Source organism: Drosophila suzukii, chromosome 3, assembly GCF_043229965.1.
Source record: "Drosophila suzukii chromosome 3, CBGP_Dsuzu_IsoJpt1.0, whole genome shotgun sequence".
Taxonomy (NCBI): domain Eukaryota; kingdom Metazoa; phylum Arthropoda; class Insecta; order Diptera; family Drosophilidae; genus Drosophila; species Drosophila suzukii.
In genome coordinates, this window is record NC_092082.1 from 78,839,002 (window position 1) to 78,857,691 (window position 18,690).

The 18,690-nt window shown below is 41.4% G+C and overlaps 3 protein-coding genes across 5 annotated transcripts in view; all 3 read right to left on the minus strand.

The window, feature by feature from the left end:
* Positions 1-8,235, minus strand: part of timeout (circadian regulator timeout) — a 75,677-nt gene extending 67,442 nt beyond the window's left edge. The window contains exons 1-5 of one of the 2 annotated variants that reach the window (XM_036818007.3): positions 8,054-8,228; positions 7,670-7,993; positions 3,474-3,731; positions 3,096-3,415; positions 890-1,075 (exon numbers count right to left, since the gene is read on the minus strand). In XM_036818007.3, the coding sequence (XP_036673902.3) occupies positions 890-1,075; positions 3,096-3,415; positions 3,474-3,731; positions 7,670-7,993; positions 8,054-8,155 (1,190 nt within the window). In that variant the 5' untranslated portion in view covers positions 8,156-8,228. Of the gene's footprint in view, positions 1-889; positions 1,076-3,095; positions 3,416-3,473; positions 3,732-7,669; positions 7,994-8,053 lie in introns of both variants that reach the window. The other variant, XM_070996988.1, reaches the window with a different exon arrangement.
* On the minus strand, positions 6,792-7,653 carry LOC108018483 (uncharacterized). Its single transcript, XM_017086040.4, has one exon. The coding sequence runs from the start codon at positions 7,588-7,590 to the stop codon at positions 7,018-7,020; it is 573 nt and encodes a 190-aa protein (XP_016941529.3). The 5' UTR covers positions 7,591-7,653; the 3' UTR covers positions 6,792-7,017.
* Positions 8,236-10,160: 1,925 nt separating the features above from the next.
* On the minus strand, positions 10,161-10,679 carry LOC108018463 (uncharacterized). Of its 2 annotated transcripts, none has more exons than XM_017086019.4 (2): positions 10,637-10,679; positions 10,161-10,581 (listed from the first exon to the last, which is right to left on the minus strand). In XM_017086019.4, exons 1-2 carry the CDS (start codon positions 10,659-10,661, stop codon positions 10,214-10,216), a joined length of 393 nt encoding a protein of 130 aa, XP_016941508.4. In that variant the 5' UTR covers positions 10,662-10,679; the 3' UTR covers positions 10,161-10,213. The 2 variants fall into 2 exon arrangements, with proteins under 2 accessions (XP_016941508.4, XP_065723297.2); XM_065867225.2 differs by having other exon boundaries at positions 10,161-10,575; positions 10,637-10,678.
* Positions 10,680-18,690: the final 8,011 nt, after the last annotated feature.

Below are 18,690 nucleotides of genomic sequence, written 5' to 3' on the forward strand. Positions count from 1 at the left end.
ACAAATTTGTGTAAATCAACTTTTAAATTTTTTTTTCAAACTTTTTTCCTCGACTTGAAAACTTAAACTTTTTGATGCAAAAAGTTTCTTCAAACAAAAACAATAGTAACTGCAAAAAGAATTTTTCAAAAATCATTTTCCTTATATTTTTTATGATTTTTTGAAGGTGACAATGTCGGAAAAAATTTGTATGAAAAAGAGAAAAATATGGCTCAAATGCCTGTTTTTAAGCATTTTCAAAAATTCATAAAAAATATAAGAAAAATGATTTTTGAAAAATTCTTCTTGCAGTTACTATTGTTTTTGTTTGAAGAAACTTTTTGCATCAAAAAATTTAAGTTTTCAAGAGAGGAAAAAAGTTTGAAAAAAAAATTTAAAAGTTGATTTACACAAATTTGTCCTTTTCAATAAGTACTGAATGGGTAAAGAAATGTATTGTAGCATTCAAACGGCATTGAAATTACCTTTCCATTGATGCCTATAGTTTACAAGAAGTAAATTCAAGTTATGAGTATACTTAACTTTTATTTTGTCAAAATACATATGCCGACCACTGTATCTTATAAACTGAGAGAATTGTTCTTTGAAATATATAAGAACAATTATCAATATATAAATATATAAGGTCAGTAAAACCAATGATCATCTTAATGTCGCTTACATTGCTTTTAAAAATTGATCCTAACTAAAAACCGTCTTTTAAAAATGTCTAGGAACTCTTAAAAGTTTTAGTTGTAACCTTTTATAGTACTTAAACATATCAAAAATTAAAAACAATATAAAAATTGGTGAAATCCTGGGTGAAAAACTTACAACTACCTTTTCTGTCGACCACATCCGTTTGATAAAATACGCAGCTCTGTTGCAAACCCAATTGTGTGGCACTCACCTGACTAACTGCAATTGTAGACCACTCAAACGATTGAACTCCATGAAAAATCGTATGGCCCACAATAGATAGGAGTCATCGTGACTCGACGAGCCGGCATTGCGTTCCAGGACTCGACGCACCTGCCTCACCAGCGTGTTGTAAGCGGAGCGCAGCACCTCGATGCAGTATTCGCGCAGGCACAATCTGCAAAAGCCAGGAAAAGTACGTGAAAAAAATGTGAGGGAAATCCAAAAGCTAAAACGGTTGCAGGGCGAGATAGAAAGAAAGACATGAAAAATGGTTATACCACAATAATATTGATTGAAAGCGAACGCCCTCTATCAGTTTATATAACAAATGCGGACGCTGCAACGGCATTTGGCAGCGCTGATGCAATAAATTTCGCCTGGCCAATTTATTTGTGCAAAGCTGGCTAAAAGATGCAACCAACCAGCCAAGCCAGCCCAGTTCAGAACACCCCCCACCCATCCCCAATCCTTTCGAGCGGAGAGCAATCTCTGCCAGCAGGCGAAACACAAATCCAACGCATCGATGCCGACGCGGATTAATTTATGCCAAAAAGGAGGCGAAACAGAAAAAATTGGCATACCCAAACGCCCTTCCCCTTGTCGGCTTATTGCAACATGCACTTGTGGTTGGTTGGCTAACAAATTGTTGGGGTGCACGGTGCTCCAGCACGTGACATTGATGAACTTTCGCCTTTTCCGCCTACGTGCCTCGCCGGCCTTTTGACTTGGCCATTCGTTTGCGGCCGAATGGGACATTTGGAGTTGTCTAATCACAGCCACCGGCGTCGCCTCGGTCACATTTGTTCTGCTCCATCAATTTATGGGCGCCTAAAGATTTGGCCAACCGAACGGGGCTAAGCATCTTGCCCCATAAACCAGGCCAAACTCTCTGGCCGACTAACAAGAAAAAATGCTGCCAGCCAGTTCGAAATCGCAGCGGCAAATGGGGGAAAAACCTTTTGAGGATTTTACTTGAAAATTGCATGCCTCGCCGGGCCAGAGATCCCAAAGTCGATGCCGATGGCAATGGCGATGCAGAAAATGCCGATGGCGCCGCCAAGTTGCTGCTGCAGTTTTATCTCTGCACGGGTTTTTATGCTCCATGCCACAAATTGAGGAAAAACCTAGGGCTTCACAGGCGAACTATTAATACCCTGAGGGTTGAAGAAAAAATGTGACACATTTACTATTAAAAAGTTTCTATAAAACATTGAACAAATAAAGTAGCATTAAGAGTGGTAAGTGATCTGTTTAGATCACAAAATCTAAGTTTACCCTTTCTGATTTCTTTGACTTGACTTTCTAATTATAATAGTTCGCCTAAAAAAAATTATGCTAGTTATTAGAATTCAATAAAGGTGTTACAAATGTAATAAAAATACATATTTGTATTTTTGAACGGTTGGGTAAGTATTTTTCCGCTTCTTAAATCTTATAAAATGGTATAAGGATAATCTTTAAAAATATGATTGGATAAAAATGGCCGAAACCAAAAGCGGTTTTGTAAACATTTAGGAGGCGAAACGATTTGGAAAACAGTTGGGATATAGGGTATACTTTTCTGTTACCAAAAAAAAATCTGGGTTGCGGCGAATGCATTTACTGTAACTGTTCGAGAAGGCTCGGATAGCGGCATCCGGGCATCTTGGCCTGCGGGCGCAGAGGCAGATCCTTTAAGTAGTTTGTTGGTTAGCGGAGAAGCATAAAATAGCTGCACCTGGTGGCCATTAGGGGGAGCGGGGACAGGGGTGCTCGGCGCCAAGATATTGTTTAGCCCGGCCAAGTCAGGCGGAACTCGAGAGCCTGGAAGCCCCTAGCAGCCAATATCGTTTGTGCGATTCTATAAAACAGCAGGAATTACAGGCAGTTGGGACGGGTGAAATCAGGGGGCGAACTGAAAGGGCCAAAAGGAAATGGCTTCATTTATTATTGAATATTATTTTATACGCTCGCTCGGCTGCTCACTCGCTCCGGTCCAATCTCTCGGTTACGGCTGTCCTGGCAGCGTAAAATCGAAAATCAATGGCCGGGATGTGGCCCGCAGTCGGTTGGTGGCCATAGTGGCCATAACAATTCCGATGCTAATGGCCACACCAGCAGCCACACAATAGGCACCGAGCCCAGAGTGCCAAAGTGCAGGAAGTGGCCACAGACAAATGGATATGGCTGTGGGATGCGACGACCCGGTGACTCACCTCACGGTGAACGCACTGCGGCGGGTCACCTGCGCCTCCTCCTGGATGTGGCGGTGCGAGCGCTTCTGGTGCTCCTTCTCCCGGTCGAAGTCGATCGAGGTGACCCGCTCCAGGGCCTGGTGGCATATCACATCCCTATCCGAGACAGATTTCATATTGCGAATGACATAGGTTCCACCGAAGCGGGAATGCCGCCCTGGAGGTGGACGTGCCTGGCGGCGGGCACGCTCCCGGCGTCGTGCCGCCAGCAGTTCCTGCTGATCTCGCTGCTTCTCGCTGAGACTTCTCTGCAGAGAGGCATCCGCCAGGGATTCGGCACTCTAAAAATACACTTTATTTATAATATAACCTATATCAAATGAATTCATTTAAACATACCTGTTCCCTAAAAAGCAGGCACACAATCTCCAATCCGTGCAGATGGAACTGCTCCTCATCCGGCGAGGAGATCACAAATAGCACCAGGTCTAACATTCCCGTTTGGTGCAATGCCCAAATGACCTGATCATGGAGACTGGCATCGTTGTCAGCCCGGCACTCTGCCTCCGGATTTGCTGGCACCTGCAGAACATTCCTCACCAGCACCAAGATGCGCTCAATCAGCAGATTCTGCTCCTCGCTGCGAATCGCAAAGGCCTGGGAAGAAAGAAAGAAGAATGCCATATCAGTGAGTGAGTGTAATAAAATACTGCAGAAAATCCCAGTGTAAAAATCTAAGCACCAAATCCCGCGAGTCAAGTTAAAATAATCAAATGAAATTAAATTAAATTAAATTGCAAATTTATGTAGCTCGACTGTAAAACGGAAGCCCCCCGACTCAAGGCAAGACAAGCGATGGGACCACAACAAAGTCAAGTTGAAATCAATTTGAGTAGGGTGTGGGCGGTAAGAGGAAGTGCCTGGGTGGGCGTATGGTCGGATGGTCGGATGGGCTCCCAGGGTTAGGGTTGGGCGCCTTTTGGGGTTCCAGGGGAGCAGCAGGACATTACAGTTGCTGCTGTGAGCTTAAAAATAAATACAACTAATGCGGCTTTTGTGCCTACAAGCCAGCTGCGACTCCTCCGCCCGGACATGGACATCCACACCGACATTCACCCACTCCAGTCACTCCGGCCATGTGCCAGGAACTCGGGGCTCCAGACCTCAGGACCCCGAGAGCCCATCTCAAAGGCAAAGTTAATAATGACTTCCGTTTTTGGTTTCCCTACGCAACAAAAACAACACCAAGAGCCGCCAGGGGGCGGCGGCTCATTCAAAACTGAAAGCTTTCCTTCGGATCGGAGAAAGTGGAGGGAAGGGCAGGAGCTCCTCCTACTCCCGCCTGTCCACTTGGCTGCTCGCCGCGCATACATCAAAGCGTGTAAGTCGGCGCGACGCAAATAAAGAAGTAAAGCATAAAAAGTCAGAAGCCACGATACACTTGGAACAATTTTAGCCAAATCAAATTATGTAAATTATTCAAATAATCAATTGAATACAGCTTTTTAAAGTAAAGTCGACATACAAAATCACGTTTCTTTTAATATATTATCTGTTGTCAAAATAACAAAAGGATTTAATGCAACATTAACTAAACATTTCAATTATTTTGGAGTTTAAGGCTCTTTTTTTAAAATATTCTTTTCTACAAATTCAATAGCTTTCTAACAATGAATTTAGTTTTATATGTATTTTTTTTATTTTTACAGAATCCCCTTTTTTAGCTGTTTTTAAAAGAAATCGACCAAATCACAATGTAGTAATGGGTTTTTTATCTCAAATTCAAAGAATTCTAGTTGCAGGATGTTTAATAAATAATTTAGTTATGAATTTATGATTTTTTTGAGTGCACTAACTAGGGGGAGGGGAGGATCCGCTAGAGGCAACAGCGGAAAAATCCTCGTACACATTCATTATCAACGACAACAGCCGCACAGCAACAAGAACAAATAGACAGCGTCCATATAGAAATCCGCCTGCATTTAACCTAACAAAAAACAGAGAACCGGGGAAAACGGCACAAATAAAAGGAAAAGAGCTCCCTAAAAAATGGAAATGTAAAGAAATCCTCGGGCGACTCTTTGGCAACGCAGTGCCATGAAAATCCTTTGGAATTGCTCCCCGGAGTGTTATGAATGTCGATTCAATCGGCTTTAAATGAATTTATTTCGTTGTGTTGGGCGATGGGTGGTTGTGGAGTCTAGGAACTCTGGCGGATGGCTTCGCTCTCTCATCTCTGAGATTTACGTTTTCACTTTCCGGTTACCAGGGCTTAACTTATGATAATTGTTGGGAATATTTATCCTCCATTTGGTTTTGGGTTGGTCGCTGGGAAAAATATAGTTGGAGCCACAAACAAACAACTTTTCTATTCAATGTAAATTTTCAATTACATATTTATGGCAATCCAGCCTGAGCTCATCCATAAATTGTACAAAAAATGAAGGGATTCAGTTTTTATTTGAAATATTTTTTTGTGCCCGCAGCTTATTTCGAGCTTTTCTAACCATCCACTTTTAATTGTAAGCCGCGGAGGCAAAAATGTTCTCATATACCCTTCATTTCTAGAAAATAACATTTTTAAACTCCCAGCATTTAAAAAAATTCATTTAGGTTTTTAAAACCAAAATAGAAATAAGAATTTACAAAAATGTATTAACAGAAATTCAATAATATTTTTATGGGTTCAGAATTTATGATATCATCGTTTAACGGATAAACTAGTTTTGTACAAAATGAAATCATCACCAAACGAATACAAGTGGTTACTTCCCATTTTTCAAGGGTATTCAATCATCGCTTTTTGTTTTGCCTTTTTTCAATCTAACAACTAGCAATTGAAAGGTTTTGAAAACGCAGACTGCTCCCTACACACACTCCCATCGATGGACAATCAACGTTCCTGGGCTTTTGCTTTTGTGGTTTCAACAATGTCTCGACCCACCGATGTTGGTTCAATTCTATTCGGTTTGGTTTGGCTTTTTTTGGGCCTGGTGCCGACACGATTCTGTGAATTCGTCTAGGCCAGAATGAAATTCCTGTTCCCAACTGTGACGCGTTTGATTTGAAGGTGCCTTGTAGTCATTGGCTCGACAGAAAAACTCCCCAACCGCAAACTTGTCGTGGGTGTTGATTAAATCGACTTGTTGCGGCTTTTTCTTGAACGTCGTTGAGCGCCGAGTAAAAGATTGGAACCCTTTAGAGATTTGATTTCATATTGTGAGATATTTTAAATTAAATTTCATTTTTGGATTTCAGCGTCCACAAAGGAGGAGAACCACTCTTAAGCAGTTCAACTTAAGCGAATAAAAGAAAAAGGGTGCTGGGCCCAAGTAAAGAAGATAAAAGTGAGCAGATATGAAGTTCAAATTAGTTATGAACCCACAAAGGAGACGAGCTGAGTCATAAAGCCAGATCTGGCCAAAACAAACTTCAAGTGGGCTGAGCAATGTGAAAAACATTTTCTCTCCCCATGAAAACTTGACTGCTGGCAGCTGCAAGGGCCATTAAAAGTTTTGCGTACCCGCTTGCCCATTAATACATAGATTAAAAAGATTACAGGAATAGTTGCACAAATGCCCGAACGATAATTGCCTGGGCTTTAGAACAGAAGACCGGCCCACTAGGGTGGGTTAATTTATGAGGATAAAAGGAAATTCAGGGATGAAATAATATTATACTTGTTATTCACAGAAATATTCAAAAGTAGAAGGAAACTTTTCCAAATCCATATTTTTGTATTTCATGTATACTATATATTTCATATAATTTGCAACAGTCTGAGTGAATCTGATACACTGTGCCACCGGTAGCAAAAAATAACTAACCACTAATGTCGCGCGGTCGGCTTTAAAAAAGCATTCAACATGTAACAGAATAGAAAAATACGAAATTCGCTTCAATGGCTTTGGAATTTGGAAAACGCGTAAAGATCAGCAGCCAGCTAAATGCCATTCTGGTACATGACGAAGAGGAACAGCATGATGATGTAGGTTAGCCCGCGCTGGAAAAGCATGGGGTCCAAGAATTTGCGTCGGGTGGGCTGAGAGGACAGCTGGCGCAGCATCTGGGGCGGCAAGGCCCTGATCCTTGGCATCGCCTCCGGCGTATATTCGATGTAGCCGCGCATGAACATGCTCGCCTCGGGCAGAATGGCCAACTCCCTGACGTATTCGCCGGTCTTGAGCATCCGACGACGTTGCTCCTGGATGGTCCGGCATGAAAGCGAGCGCTCCAATGACCTTGAGTGACGCACGGTGATGAGCGTGTTCTCTCCGACCCGGGATTGGCAATAGGGGCACTTGGCCCGGGACCTCTGGGTTTTCATCCAGTCGCGGATGCACTTGGCGCAGAAGTGGTGGCCACAGAAGCTCACCCTGGGAATGTGGGCCGTGCGCATGCACACCAGACAGGTGAAATAGCTGTGCTGATCCTTCGCCGACCTCTCATCATCGTCGCTGTTCCCGCTGCTGTCCTTTTGAGTCGATTTGTCTTCCGCACGATTGACTTGAGCCATGATTTGTATATGTCACGTCTTTACAGTCCGAGTGTCAGAATGAAGTGGGATTTACTTAGTGCCTAAAACTAGAACTCACTATTTCCAGGGCCTGCTTGAGTTTCTCGAACAGGGAGCTCCAGATTTTGTCCCTGGCAAATGCTGCTTTGTAGCCCTGCAGAATGTCGATGAGCTCCATGAACACTTTGCGGCCATGATTGTCCTTGGGTGCACCGTCTCGGTAGAGCAGGAGAGTGGGGTTGGTCAGGATGACCAGCAGGCGGATCAGCAAGTCGGATAGCTCCTCGTGATGCACATAATCGGGCAGCATGTAAACCAAGTCCGTTTGGAGCACCTTGGATCTGCCCAAGTGACGGCGGTACTCGTGGTTGTCAAGATCGCGACGCAGAATCCAAATCAAGTGCTGGAAAATCAGTAGGTTGTAAGATTTAAGGGAATTTGGGTATGTAAGTAAAGGATTTACCTTGAGACCCTCGGCGGCATCGGGTTCCGCCTGATATTTCTGGCCATCGCTGTAACCCAAAGCCGCACAGGTGGCATCGATGTCCGCCAGCAACACAGACATCTCGAAATGCACTTATCCTCCTATTGTTTATAGCAGTTAACAATTATTTTACTCCCCGATATAAACAAACTAATTTTCGGAATGCTTTTTGCATTAAAAGCGCGCGAAACTGATCAGCTGTTTGCAACAGCTGAGCGATCACTTATCGGTTCAGCACCAAACTAAGACTTAGCGGTGACTCAACCCATTTAAGTAAGTTCTAATCGATAACACCATTTAAGGCTATCGATCATTTTAGACCTCGTATTGTCTTTTAGTACATTTCCTAACGAAAATTCAAATTTGAATTTTAATTTCACTTATCCAAAACCTTTTAAGGCTAGCTCCCCAACATGTTTAAACCCAATGATTCAAAGTTTATATTAACTGAATTTAAAAACTACATTTAAACACGACAGCTTTAACTTATTATTTTAAAGCAAACATTCAATGCCATTTAAAAATGCAAAATACATATATTTTCCAAATGTTTTCTCTTCGCAAATAATCTATATATGCTTTAGCATAAAACACTTTTCCAATGCGTATGTACATTGTACACTCATTCGTTTCCATTTTAAATCGATTTAAATCGAAATTATTTGCTTGCACAAGTTGCCCACGCCCATGCAGAGCGTTTTATTTGGTGAGCGGGGGATATAAGATCCTTGAAGAAAGCAAAAGGAAAGTGCCTTTTGTGTGTGCTTGTCTCCCAGTGCGGTAAATTTAAATCTTTTCACCATTTTCATTAGTCATTGGAGCAGGAAATTGCTGATGCCAGACCGTATGAGTCATGCAAATAGCCCTGGTCAGGAATGGTCAGGATGCAGCCGCTCTAATCACCCGGACACATTAAAAACCGAAAGCAAAAGAAAAGGCGAAATTAAAAGCAAACATCGTGGCTGCCGACCAGGATATATTTACCTATGATATGAACAAATACGACGAGCAGAACGGCAAACTTTTCCCAGGAAGGATGGAAAACTTGGGGGCCAGTACCTGCTCTGCCCGCCCTGCAGCGCTTCACTTGCTCTCTTGCCTCCGCCTCCGCTGTCATTTCCCTTGGCCGAAGAAGTTGAATTTAATTAACTAAGTAAATGCCCAGACATGGGCTTGCTTATTTATCAAACTTCTCAGGACTGCGATGATGGGCAACTAGTGCACTGATAGAATATCATACAAGTAAGCCATTATCTATCTTGATTTCTCAAATCAGGAGGACCCCGAAATTCTTTAATCACCTTTTTATTTAATCTTTCAGAAGCAGATCATATATTGCCTATTTTTCATATGGTTTAAGGATGAGAGGATACTATCTGAATTTCGGTTTTTAAAATATTATTTTAAAATAGGCTAGTTAAGGAAATATTTTGTCATATGATTCAAACACTTGTTCTTAATTAATAAATACTCAGCTATTCGACTTTGTGTACGATATAATTTAATTTAAAATACAAATAGGTTATGTTTAAATATAAATTAAATTTCAATTCAATTTTTGTAACATTTTCTTTCTGTGTAAGACTTGAGCTAACTACAACAACTTGCTGACCAAATAAGCAGAGCACGTCAAAGAGCCCAAGTTGCCGAAGAGCTCGGGGGACCGCTCAGTGACTGAATGACTGACTGGCTGACGACTGGGCGAAGGACACTATGCAAACCTGATTATAATGTGTCAAATCCATTATGTGCTGTCAGGCTTTTAGGCACAAAAAGCGCTCCCCTGCCCCATGATTTTCTGGGGGTCACCGAACGAATTTCTCAACTTTCGAGACAACTTTGGCCCCGTCAGGTTTTGCTGGCCAGACAAAGTTAATTATAATTCTGGGCCTCAGTTAAGCTGTCGAGTGCCGTAGGCCCAATTAAATGCATCGCCACAGAATTTACTGAAATCGAAATACATTTTCAACATATTTTAAAACGGCCTCTATAAGCACTACATTAATTGTATTTAATTGCCATCATAACCCAAGGGAATTCCACTGACGCTTCATTTAGTTGAATATATCAAACACCTCTGACTAGCTAGAAAATAATTTGTGTATTATAATTACTTAAACTATCTCATTTTAATTGAGGTCAAAAATATTTAGCAATTTCCTGGCCTTCAGGTACTTCAATTTCGTTATGGCGTTGGTTCTTCACAAACTGGCCATTGAAATGGAAGTCAAAGGGATATTCGGCCATATGCTTCCACGTTTGAGGAACGGCAGGATGGGCCTGGTATATCCAGAAACAGCAATAGTTCTCAATCATTCTTCCTGTCCGGTTTTTTTCACTAGGCAAAGTTCGCACTTGACGAGTCCTTCCCTGGATGCGCTTCAGCTGAACAGGACCCAAGATATCCTTGCTTTCACGTAGTGTGGTTATTTCCTCAGGGATTTCGAAGTCATCCAGGGCTTCCAGGGGATAAGTGATGTGCGGCAGTAAAATACATGCCACTATAACTAAAGTATTCCAAATTGGTGCTCGAACAAAATGATAAATTACCTCCCTGCTTACCAAATCCTAAAAAGTGTCTTTTCATATTGAGCGTCTGTTCAATGTGAAGTCTTTATTTTGAATATTAAATAGCTTGATGAAGATAAAAGTTGACTATGAAATGCTATATTAAACGTGAAATTATAATTATTTCATTGGTCACATGTAAAATTTTCAATATGTATATTACTTAAGTACTAAGTTTTAAAGGCGATTAACGTTTTTTAAAAGCACATTTAATTTATTTTACATATTTTGTACTTTGAAATAAATGAATTAAGGTTTTTTATTTTTTTTTAATAAATACACACAGCTTTTAGAAAGAAAAATATATTATTTTAACTTTAGCTTATATTTACTTATATATATTATACTTTTACTGAATCAAATGTATTCATTTATCTATGATTTTTTTAAGTTATTGCTGAAATAATGGCTTTCGACGCGGGGAGAGAACAAATGTTTAGAAACACCACCTGCTCTATTCAGTTCCCAAAAAAGTGTTCCACTACGAGCCTTAATTCCCGCGATCGACGTCGCCACATGGAGCTGCTCGTTAGTGGCTCCTATTTGGCTCCGGGTGAGCCATTGTGAGTGCTCAGCCGGGCTCGGCAAACAAAGTCCGGCCGGAATAGGGAGCGCAGATGGCCGACTGCAGCCCAAAGGCAACTAAAAGTGCAGCGGAATAACAGCATCTGACAGATGTCAGCTGCCATGTTGGCTTTGCAGCTTGTGGCCGCCATTTTGCCAGCATTTGGGCCACCTCGCAACCCGACGCTTCTGCTGGGCTCCCAATCCTGTTTCCAGTGTTGTTGGGTGCCCGTACACCCAAGGTACGTTTTGCTTTTCCAAGGTACAATGCCTTGAAACAGATATTTCTTTAAAATAAAACTCATAGTTTGCAAGAATATTATTTAGAAAATAGTACACTTTGAAAACATTTATAAAGATGGCTAAAGAATATAACATTTTTATAACTAGAAGCTGAAACTGCATTTTTGAATACATGTTTTTATAAAATATTTTTTTTATTTTTTACCCTGCTTTGGTACTACGCTTTATAGGAACCTGACCATCACTGCCCGTCCCTTTCGCGGCCGAATTCAATTGTTTGCAGAGCCTTCATCTTGCATTCTGATTGCGCGGCTTAATTGCATAGCAGCCGCGAACTGGGCCAGATTTGGTTTTGGTTTTGTGTTTTCCGTTGGCCGAAAGGTGAAAGCGAAAGCTGAGTGCACTTCTATAGAACCGCAGCCAGGACGAAATGAAATTACCGCCAGGCCACAAGGAAAACAGACCCGAACTGCGTGTGGCTTCCTTTTCATCCTACCAAAACAAAGCAAACGGGGAAACAACCAAAAAAAAAAAAAAATAGGGAAAAAAAAGGGAGACTCTGAACAAAGCGTAGAAAACAATTTCCAAACAAATAAAACTCACACCTGAGACTTTGGGGCCCACAAGTGTTCTGGTCAGCTGGTTGGGGTCTCACAGCGGTTGCCCCGGGCGAAAATGGATTGTTGTAAATCAATTTGTACCAGACCAGGAAAACAACAACAATCCGCAATTACATGGGCGTTTTTCAATCTGAATGACGGAAAAATGAGAGTAGTCAACGCAATTTGTTCTGATGGCCTACGATTTGTTTTAAAAGTATTTAAAGAAAAAAGTTCAATTACCATTTTAAAGCATACTTTTTGGCGTCACCAAAAAAAAGTTTATTATTTCAAATAATAATTGTTGCTCTGCAAATTGTAACAATAAAACTTCTTTAATTGGAAATCAAATACAGTTTTTTATTTTTATTGACAAATTGATTTTACCTCAATAAAAGTGTATAAAAAAGTTAGGAAAATTGATACATTCTATGACCCTAATAAAGTGATACAAATTACAATTTATTTATTTGGTGTTCTGTGCAAAAATTCTTTGTTATATCATTTAAATAATCATACCTATGTATGATACAAATTTAAGAAAACACTCGTAAACCAGTATACCTTTCCTCTTAAATGTAGGGCATTCGAGCGTAGTGCATTTCCCCCACAAAAGTGTCACGAGATGAAAGTGAAAGTGCGGCAAAGGCTACCCTAGTCTCTATATATAAGTTAGACCCACACTTCAGCCCCGGGCGACAGATAGTCCCATACCCATTGGAAACAAATCAAAGGGAAATTGTAAACGACAAGTTAATCTCGCTTGAAGTATAACCGGAAGCCATTTTATGACCCATTGGACAGTGAGGGGAACATGTAGAGCTGCATCCTGAGCACATTTGCACCGAGTAACCACTTAAGTAGAACAATTTATTCTGCGCATTTGGCTGGGTCTGCTGCAAAATGAATTAAAGTTCAATAAAAATGATGAGGAAGAAAATGGAAAAGTTTCCTTTTCGCCCTGGCAAGCTGCGGCTTGTAAGCGTCTTTATCTGCCTTTGGCCTTTGTTTCTTGGGTATTTTTTCTGCCTTTGGGTTTTCCTTTTCTTGCCCCCGTTGTTGTGGCAGCGTTTTTCATGATGTTTGCACATTCGCTCCTTGTACCGCCCCAAATTTTGAGTTACAAAGCCAAAATCTCAGCAATCTGGGGCCGGCAACGAAAAAGCTGAAATACCTTTTGCATGCTTCATTGGCATTGCCTTTCTGCTGAGTGAACATCAAATGGGATTTGTCTGCCGGGGCTCCGACCGCCGGACATATGTATCTGAATCTGTATCTCGGTATCTGTGTGTGGCTTCCTGTTGCGTAACAGTTCAATGGTGTGTTAAGCACACATCCACATCCACATTCACGGCACCCGAACCCAATTGATAGATGGATGTTTATGTGCCAACAGGCACATCGGCATCCCCAACCTGACCCACAGCCCATAAAATAACCCAGAAAGGTGTCGATTCTATTTGACTCTCAGTGCAAATGTGAAATTGCAGTTTCTGCCGTGCCTCGGCTGCACTTAGGCAAATTAATCCCATCAACGAGATGATTGTTAACCGCAATCGTAAACCCAACTCAAACGGCGAGCGTTTGACTTGTGTCCTCGACAAAAACTCTTTGAGAACGACACACACAATATGCGACGCCAAAGGCAACCCTCAGGACTCCACACTCATGAATTGGGTCGAGAATCACGTTTGACAAGCTTTCAGAAATGTTGGGAAAGTTAAATAATATTGGAATTTAACATTTAACCATTTAAAAATGTTAGTCATTAAACATTCTAAAAATTTTTAAAATCCTAACGAGCCTTGTTGAAAATGTGCTAATGAAGTACATGCTAGGTTCATTGCGAGGCTTTTTGAAAAGCTTTTTGCCAGGCTCCTTGCGTGGATTATTGCGAGGGTCACTGCGAGCCTCATTGCGACTCTCATTGCGAGACTTATTGCGAGGCTCTATGCGAGGTTCATTGCGAGGCTCTTTGCGAGGCTCGTTGCAATGCTCATTGCGAGGGTCATTGCAAGGCTCATTTCGAGGGTCATTTCGATGCTCTTTGCTAGGCTCATTGCAAGGCTCCTTGCCAAACTCATTGCCAGGCTTATTGCGAAGCTCATTGCGAGGTCAATGTACAATAAAGAATGCATTGTCTTAGATCCAGCAGTTTATAAATCTTGGACTTGAAGTTTGGGTAACAGAATACCTTATTTACTCGTATGACTGTGAAGATGTAGAATTTACATATCTATCTGTAGAGCTTTAATCGCATCTGGTTTCATACGGCCCTGCCGTATCCATCCACCTTTCGATGACTACGCCTGTGTATCTTTGTGTACACTTCGTTTTTCCCTGCCATTTATTTGTTTTTTATGTTTTTTGAGCGTCTGCCAGGCGCATAACTCAAAGTGCTTGAGTCTGAGCCTTCGATGCCGTGCAGATAATGATGCTAAAAGTGTCGCATTCGGTGGAGGGAGCATCTCAGATCCAGGTAAACCGAATACCTCACACGTGAAGCAGGCAGGAATAACATATCGAAAAATGAATTTCATTGAGTGGGTTGGATGGGAGGGTCTGAAGGGAAAAAGCCTCGGGGCTGGGGAAAGTGAGCAAAGTCAGCGAAATCTGTTTCAATAGCTTTTGTCGGGGGTTTAGGGTTTTTGGATGGGGGTATGGTATGGCATGGGGGTATGTAAAGCCCGCCAAAGTCATAAAATCGCGAGAGGAGCTACAAAACATAAACAAGGAGACAGAGTGTGAGGGAGCAGCTATAATAATGTAAAATATATCGCCGGGATTTTGGCGACTTGGAGAGTCAAGGTCTGTGCGTGTGCTGATAAAACCGAGTTGGGGGGACCAAAAAATAAAGCCAACTGGCAGGAATAAAATAACGAAATGGGAAAAGTGTTGAGAGCGCGTGGCGAGCACTTCAAAGTCACAAACAAATGCATAAAATATCAGCTCCATATTATTCAATTTGTTCTAATAGCCGCGCTTAACTTACCAGCCAGCACACATGGCGTATGCGCAACGTTTAGCGCCCTGGAGCTCAGGAAAAGATTTGGCCGCACTTAATGGCCGACAAAGAAGTGTATTGATGATGTCGAGCATTTCAACTTCAATGATGCGCAATTTTATGCATAAGTCTTTTACATAAATTTCGCTTCCCTCGAAAGCGTTTATGTCTGCACGAAAGGATTTGCAAAGCGCCAGCAAGGAGATTTTGTCTTCCCGGGGCTTTTAAGTCACTTTTTTTTTGGTTATGGCATCGATGGGAAGTGCGTAAAAACGTTAATACGCCTTTGAAATGCTCCTCGTATTTTGCCCTCTGCCGCTTTGATTCACATTTATGACATTTGCTGATACAATTTAGCGGAAAGCCAGGCCTCGGGAAAATACTTTGCATTTATGCAGATCAAGGCGAATTTATTGAAATTGTTGAATACTTGCCGAATTTATGCGCCATAAATCTGTTCAGATTTGGGCCATAAATCAGGATTAAATCAGGAAAACAAACTTGATTTCTTCTAATAGCACTACTAAATAATTCTTCAATAAATATAAATAACTTTCATAATAATATTTACAATATTAAAGAAAATATTGAAAAAATTCAATTTATGTTTTCATTACTTTTGAATTTGAAACACATTTGAAACAAAATGAAAAAAATTTAAATCTTTTACTTTCCACTTTTTTTTTAAATATTTCAAACTTATTAGTTTAAAAGGTACATTTTAAATATTATTTACGCAAAAGAACAACATTTTGTAAAGTTATAAAAGCACTTTTGGCTCTCCCATATTTTTAATCAGCAAATCCTTTCGGGTTTTTACTGTATCCTTTAATAAAATTTCAATTATCAAACCCATAACTTGAATTTTTGTAACCCACAGAGTTGAGACATTTTTCGTAGGCTATATTTTACCCAGCTCGCAATTTGTTCAGCTTCGATTTCAGCAGTTCCAATTACCATTCGTGGGAGAACAGATAGAAAGCGTTAAAGGGGTTAACTGGGTGAGGGAAATTTATTAAGTGATAAATTTTGGGGCAATGCGAAAAATGTCAGAGAAGGTCAATCGAAAAGGGAAAACTGGCGTTGGGTTGGAAAGGTTGGAAAGCTGCGTCTTTGGGACACACCCGGAAAACACACTCAATCAGAAGTCTGTCCGTTGTCAACGAAGCGAGAAAGGAGGTGGCCAGAAGAAGAAGAAGAAGAAGGCGGTATCCTTGCCTCCAAAGTTGGCCAAAAACGAAGTGAAATGAAAATGGCGCACAAAACAAAAGCCGCTCAGAACAAATTACCAGAGACGTATTTTCTATGGCTTTGCCTTTCTTGCCTTTTGGAGATGGAGGCCATTTGGCCTGGCCTGGTCAGGACCATTCCCTTTGCAACTTTTCTGTTTCAACTGTTTGCCAATTGCACTTTTCAACTGGCCCCATTCGGTGGGTTTTTCTTTCCTTTTTTTTCTGTTTTTTTTTTTTTGCCCGTTCGAAGATGGCCAAAGTCCAGTTTTAATGCCGCCGTTAGTGCGATATGTTGGGTTGCTCCCTGGAGGCAAATGTGTGTACAGCTGCGTTTCACGTTCACTCGAGTGTAGGGACAGAGACCCAATTCGGTTTGTGTTCTAGGGGTGAAATGGCCAAGTAGACAGTTTTTCAGGGGCCAGTCAGCCAGCCGGCCAACCCATTCACCCATTTAAACATTTATGTAATAGGCTTGAAATTTCCATTTGGCAGCCGCAAAAACTGCACAGCTGTATGGCCACAATGAATCGTTAGAGTCTCCAGCCGGACACCTTGGAGTCTTAGGAGTGGATCCTATCCCATCCAATCCTATCCCACCCTATCCTGCAGCTGCACCTGCACACATCTATTAAAAATTTAAAGCAGTTACACACAGTTTCCCTCGCCCAACCGCAATGAGTCTTAAGCAGGTAATCCTGCCGACTATGACCCACTCCTGGTTATTATTCAGTTAGAGATGAGCAGGCGAATTGGAGTATCCTGCAGCACAAAGGTAACCCACTGAGCTCGAAAGACAAAGGATTTGAAATGACAGCTGCGAAATTGGGGCAAACGAAAATAGAAAGAATGAGTGATAACAATAAAGAGTTATGATATATCACTGTAAATTAATTCAATTATTTTTAAATTAAGTTTAAATGAATAGATAATATTACAAATTTATATTTATATTTGCAGTTTACATTTTATAATACAATAAGGTAAAAAATTATGGTTATTTTTCGTTTATTATTAGTTTTTCAAGACTTATTTTCTCCAGGGTTTAGTAAACCATTCACGGTCTGTTAAAATTTCTATGTTTAATCGGATGGATCAATAAAATATGCGCTTTACAGATGCTTCATTCTCTCTACACTGCTATAAAAGTTGTCCAGAGAAAGTCTGAAAAAAACATTATTAAATTGATTTCGTTATAACTTTTGCTGTCGCTCTGCAGGCGTTACCATGAATATATTTTGAATGGATTATATCACCATTGGATCGCCGCCTTGCATCTCTTGCATCTCTGGCTCGCATTTCATTTAATTTCAGTATGCCACCGGCACACACTTTCGGACTTGCATTAATTTGAAATGCGACCTGGTCGCTGGATGGAAATGGCCAAAGTCCTTGCTGTTAACCAGGACAAAAGTGCAAGATCTGACCAGCTTGGCACGTAAGCTCGTTACGAATTTTAAATTGAAATACTTTACCCTGGTGCAGGAGTACTTGCGTTTTTTAAGACCCAAAATTAGGTTTGCATTCCGGAATGCTAGCAATGTAGTACCCCAAAAATGGCGTAACTTTCATTATTAAAGTGCATTTCGTTTGGAGTTCGGTTCGGAACGACGGGGCAAGGCCAAAAGCCGCAAAAGGATTGGAAGGACGAGGCAAGCTCTGGGGCATTGGAGCAGGAATTGCAGCTCCAGTTGGATGCAACTCCCACGTCTATTTTTTGCGTTTTGCTTTTGTTCATTTTTAATATGACTTCTTTGCCTGTTGGCCATTTTCTCTCCTTTTTCCTCGGTTCTGGCCAAGTTCTGCTTTCTGTTTTCTGCTTTCTGTGACTGTGCCTGTGAGTGGAAGTGGCAGTGGGAGTCTGTCCTGTGTGCGTGCTTCAGCCAGAAAGTTGCGGTTTGCTTGCACTTAAATTATTGCATCGGAGAAAAGTCCTTGAGCCGCAAAGGCATTCGCCTTTTAGGGGGCATGGCCAGATGGCAATTAAATAATTTGCGGTCTATGTGCTGGCGAGGCGTAAACTTTTCAAAATGCTTCAAGAAATAAATTAGCCAAGGGCCTTTCGGCCAACGGAAACACAAAGTGCAAGTGCTCTGGCCGGATTGAAAAACGCCAATTAGCCCGGCCCAAAGGAGGTCAGGCTTATCTGCAGATAGCACATCCCTTAAATAGAAAAAAAGCCTACTCGGCTGGCTCACACAAAATGGCAGGCAATAAATCAATGGACCATTCCAGCCCCACCCTCCCCCACACACACACAAATGGGGCAACTATTTCATCTCGGGCCAACAAACTTGGCCAAAAGGGTTTCCCCCGTTTTGGCTTGTATGTTTATGCTGCACCAGCAGCAACTTTGGTCAAAAACAAACAGTCTGAAGAACGGATATGCGGCTTGTGAGGCATTTGGGA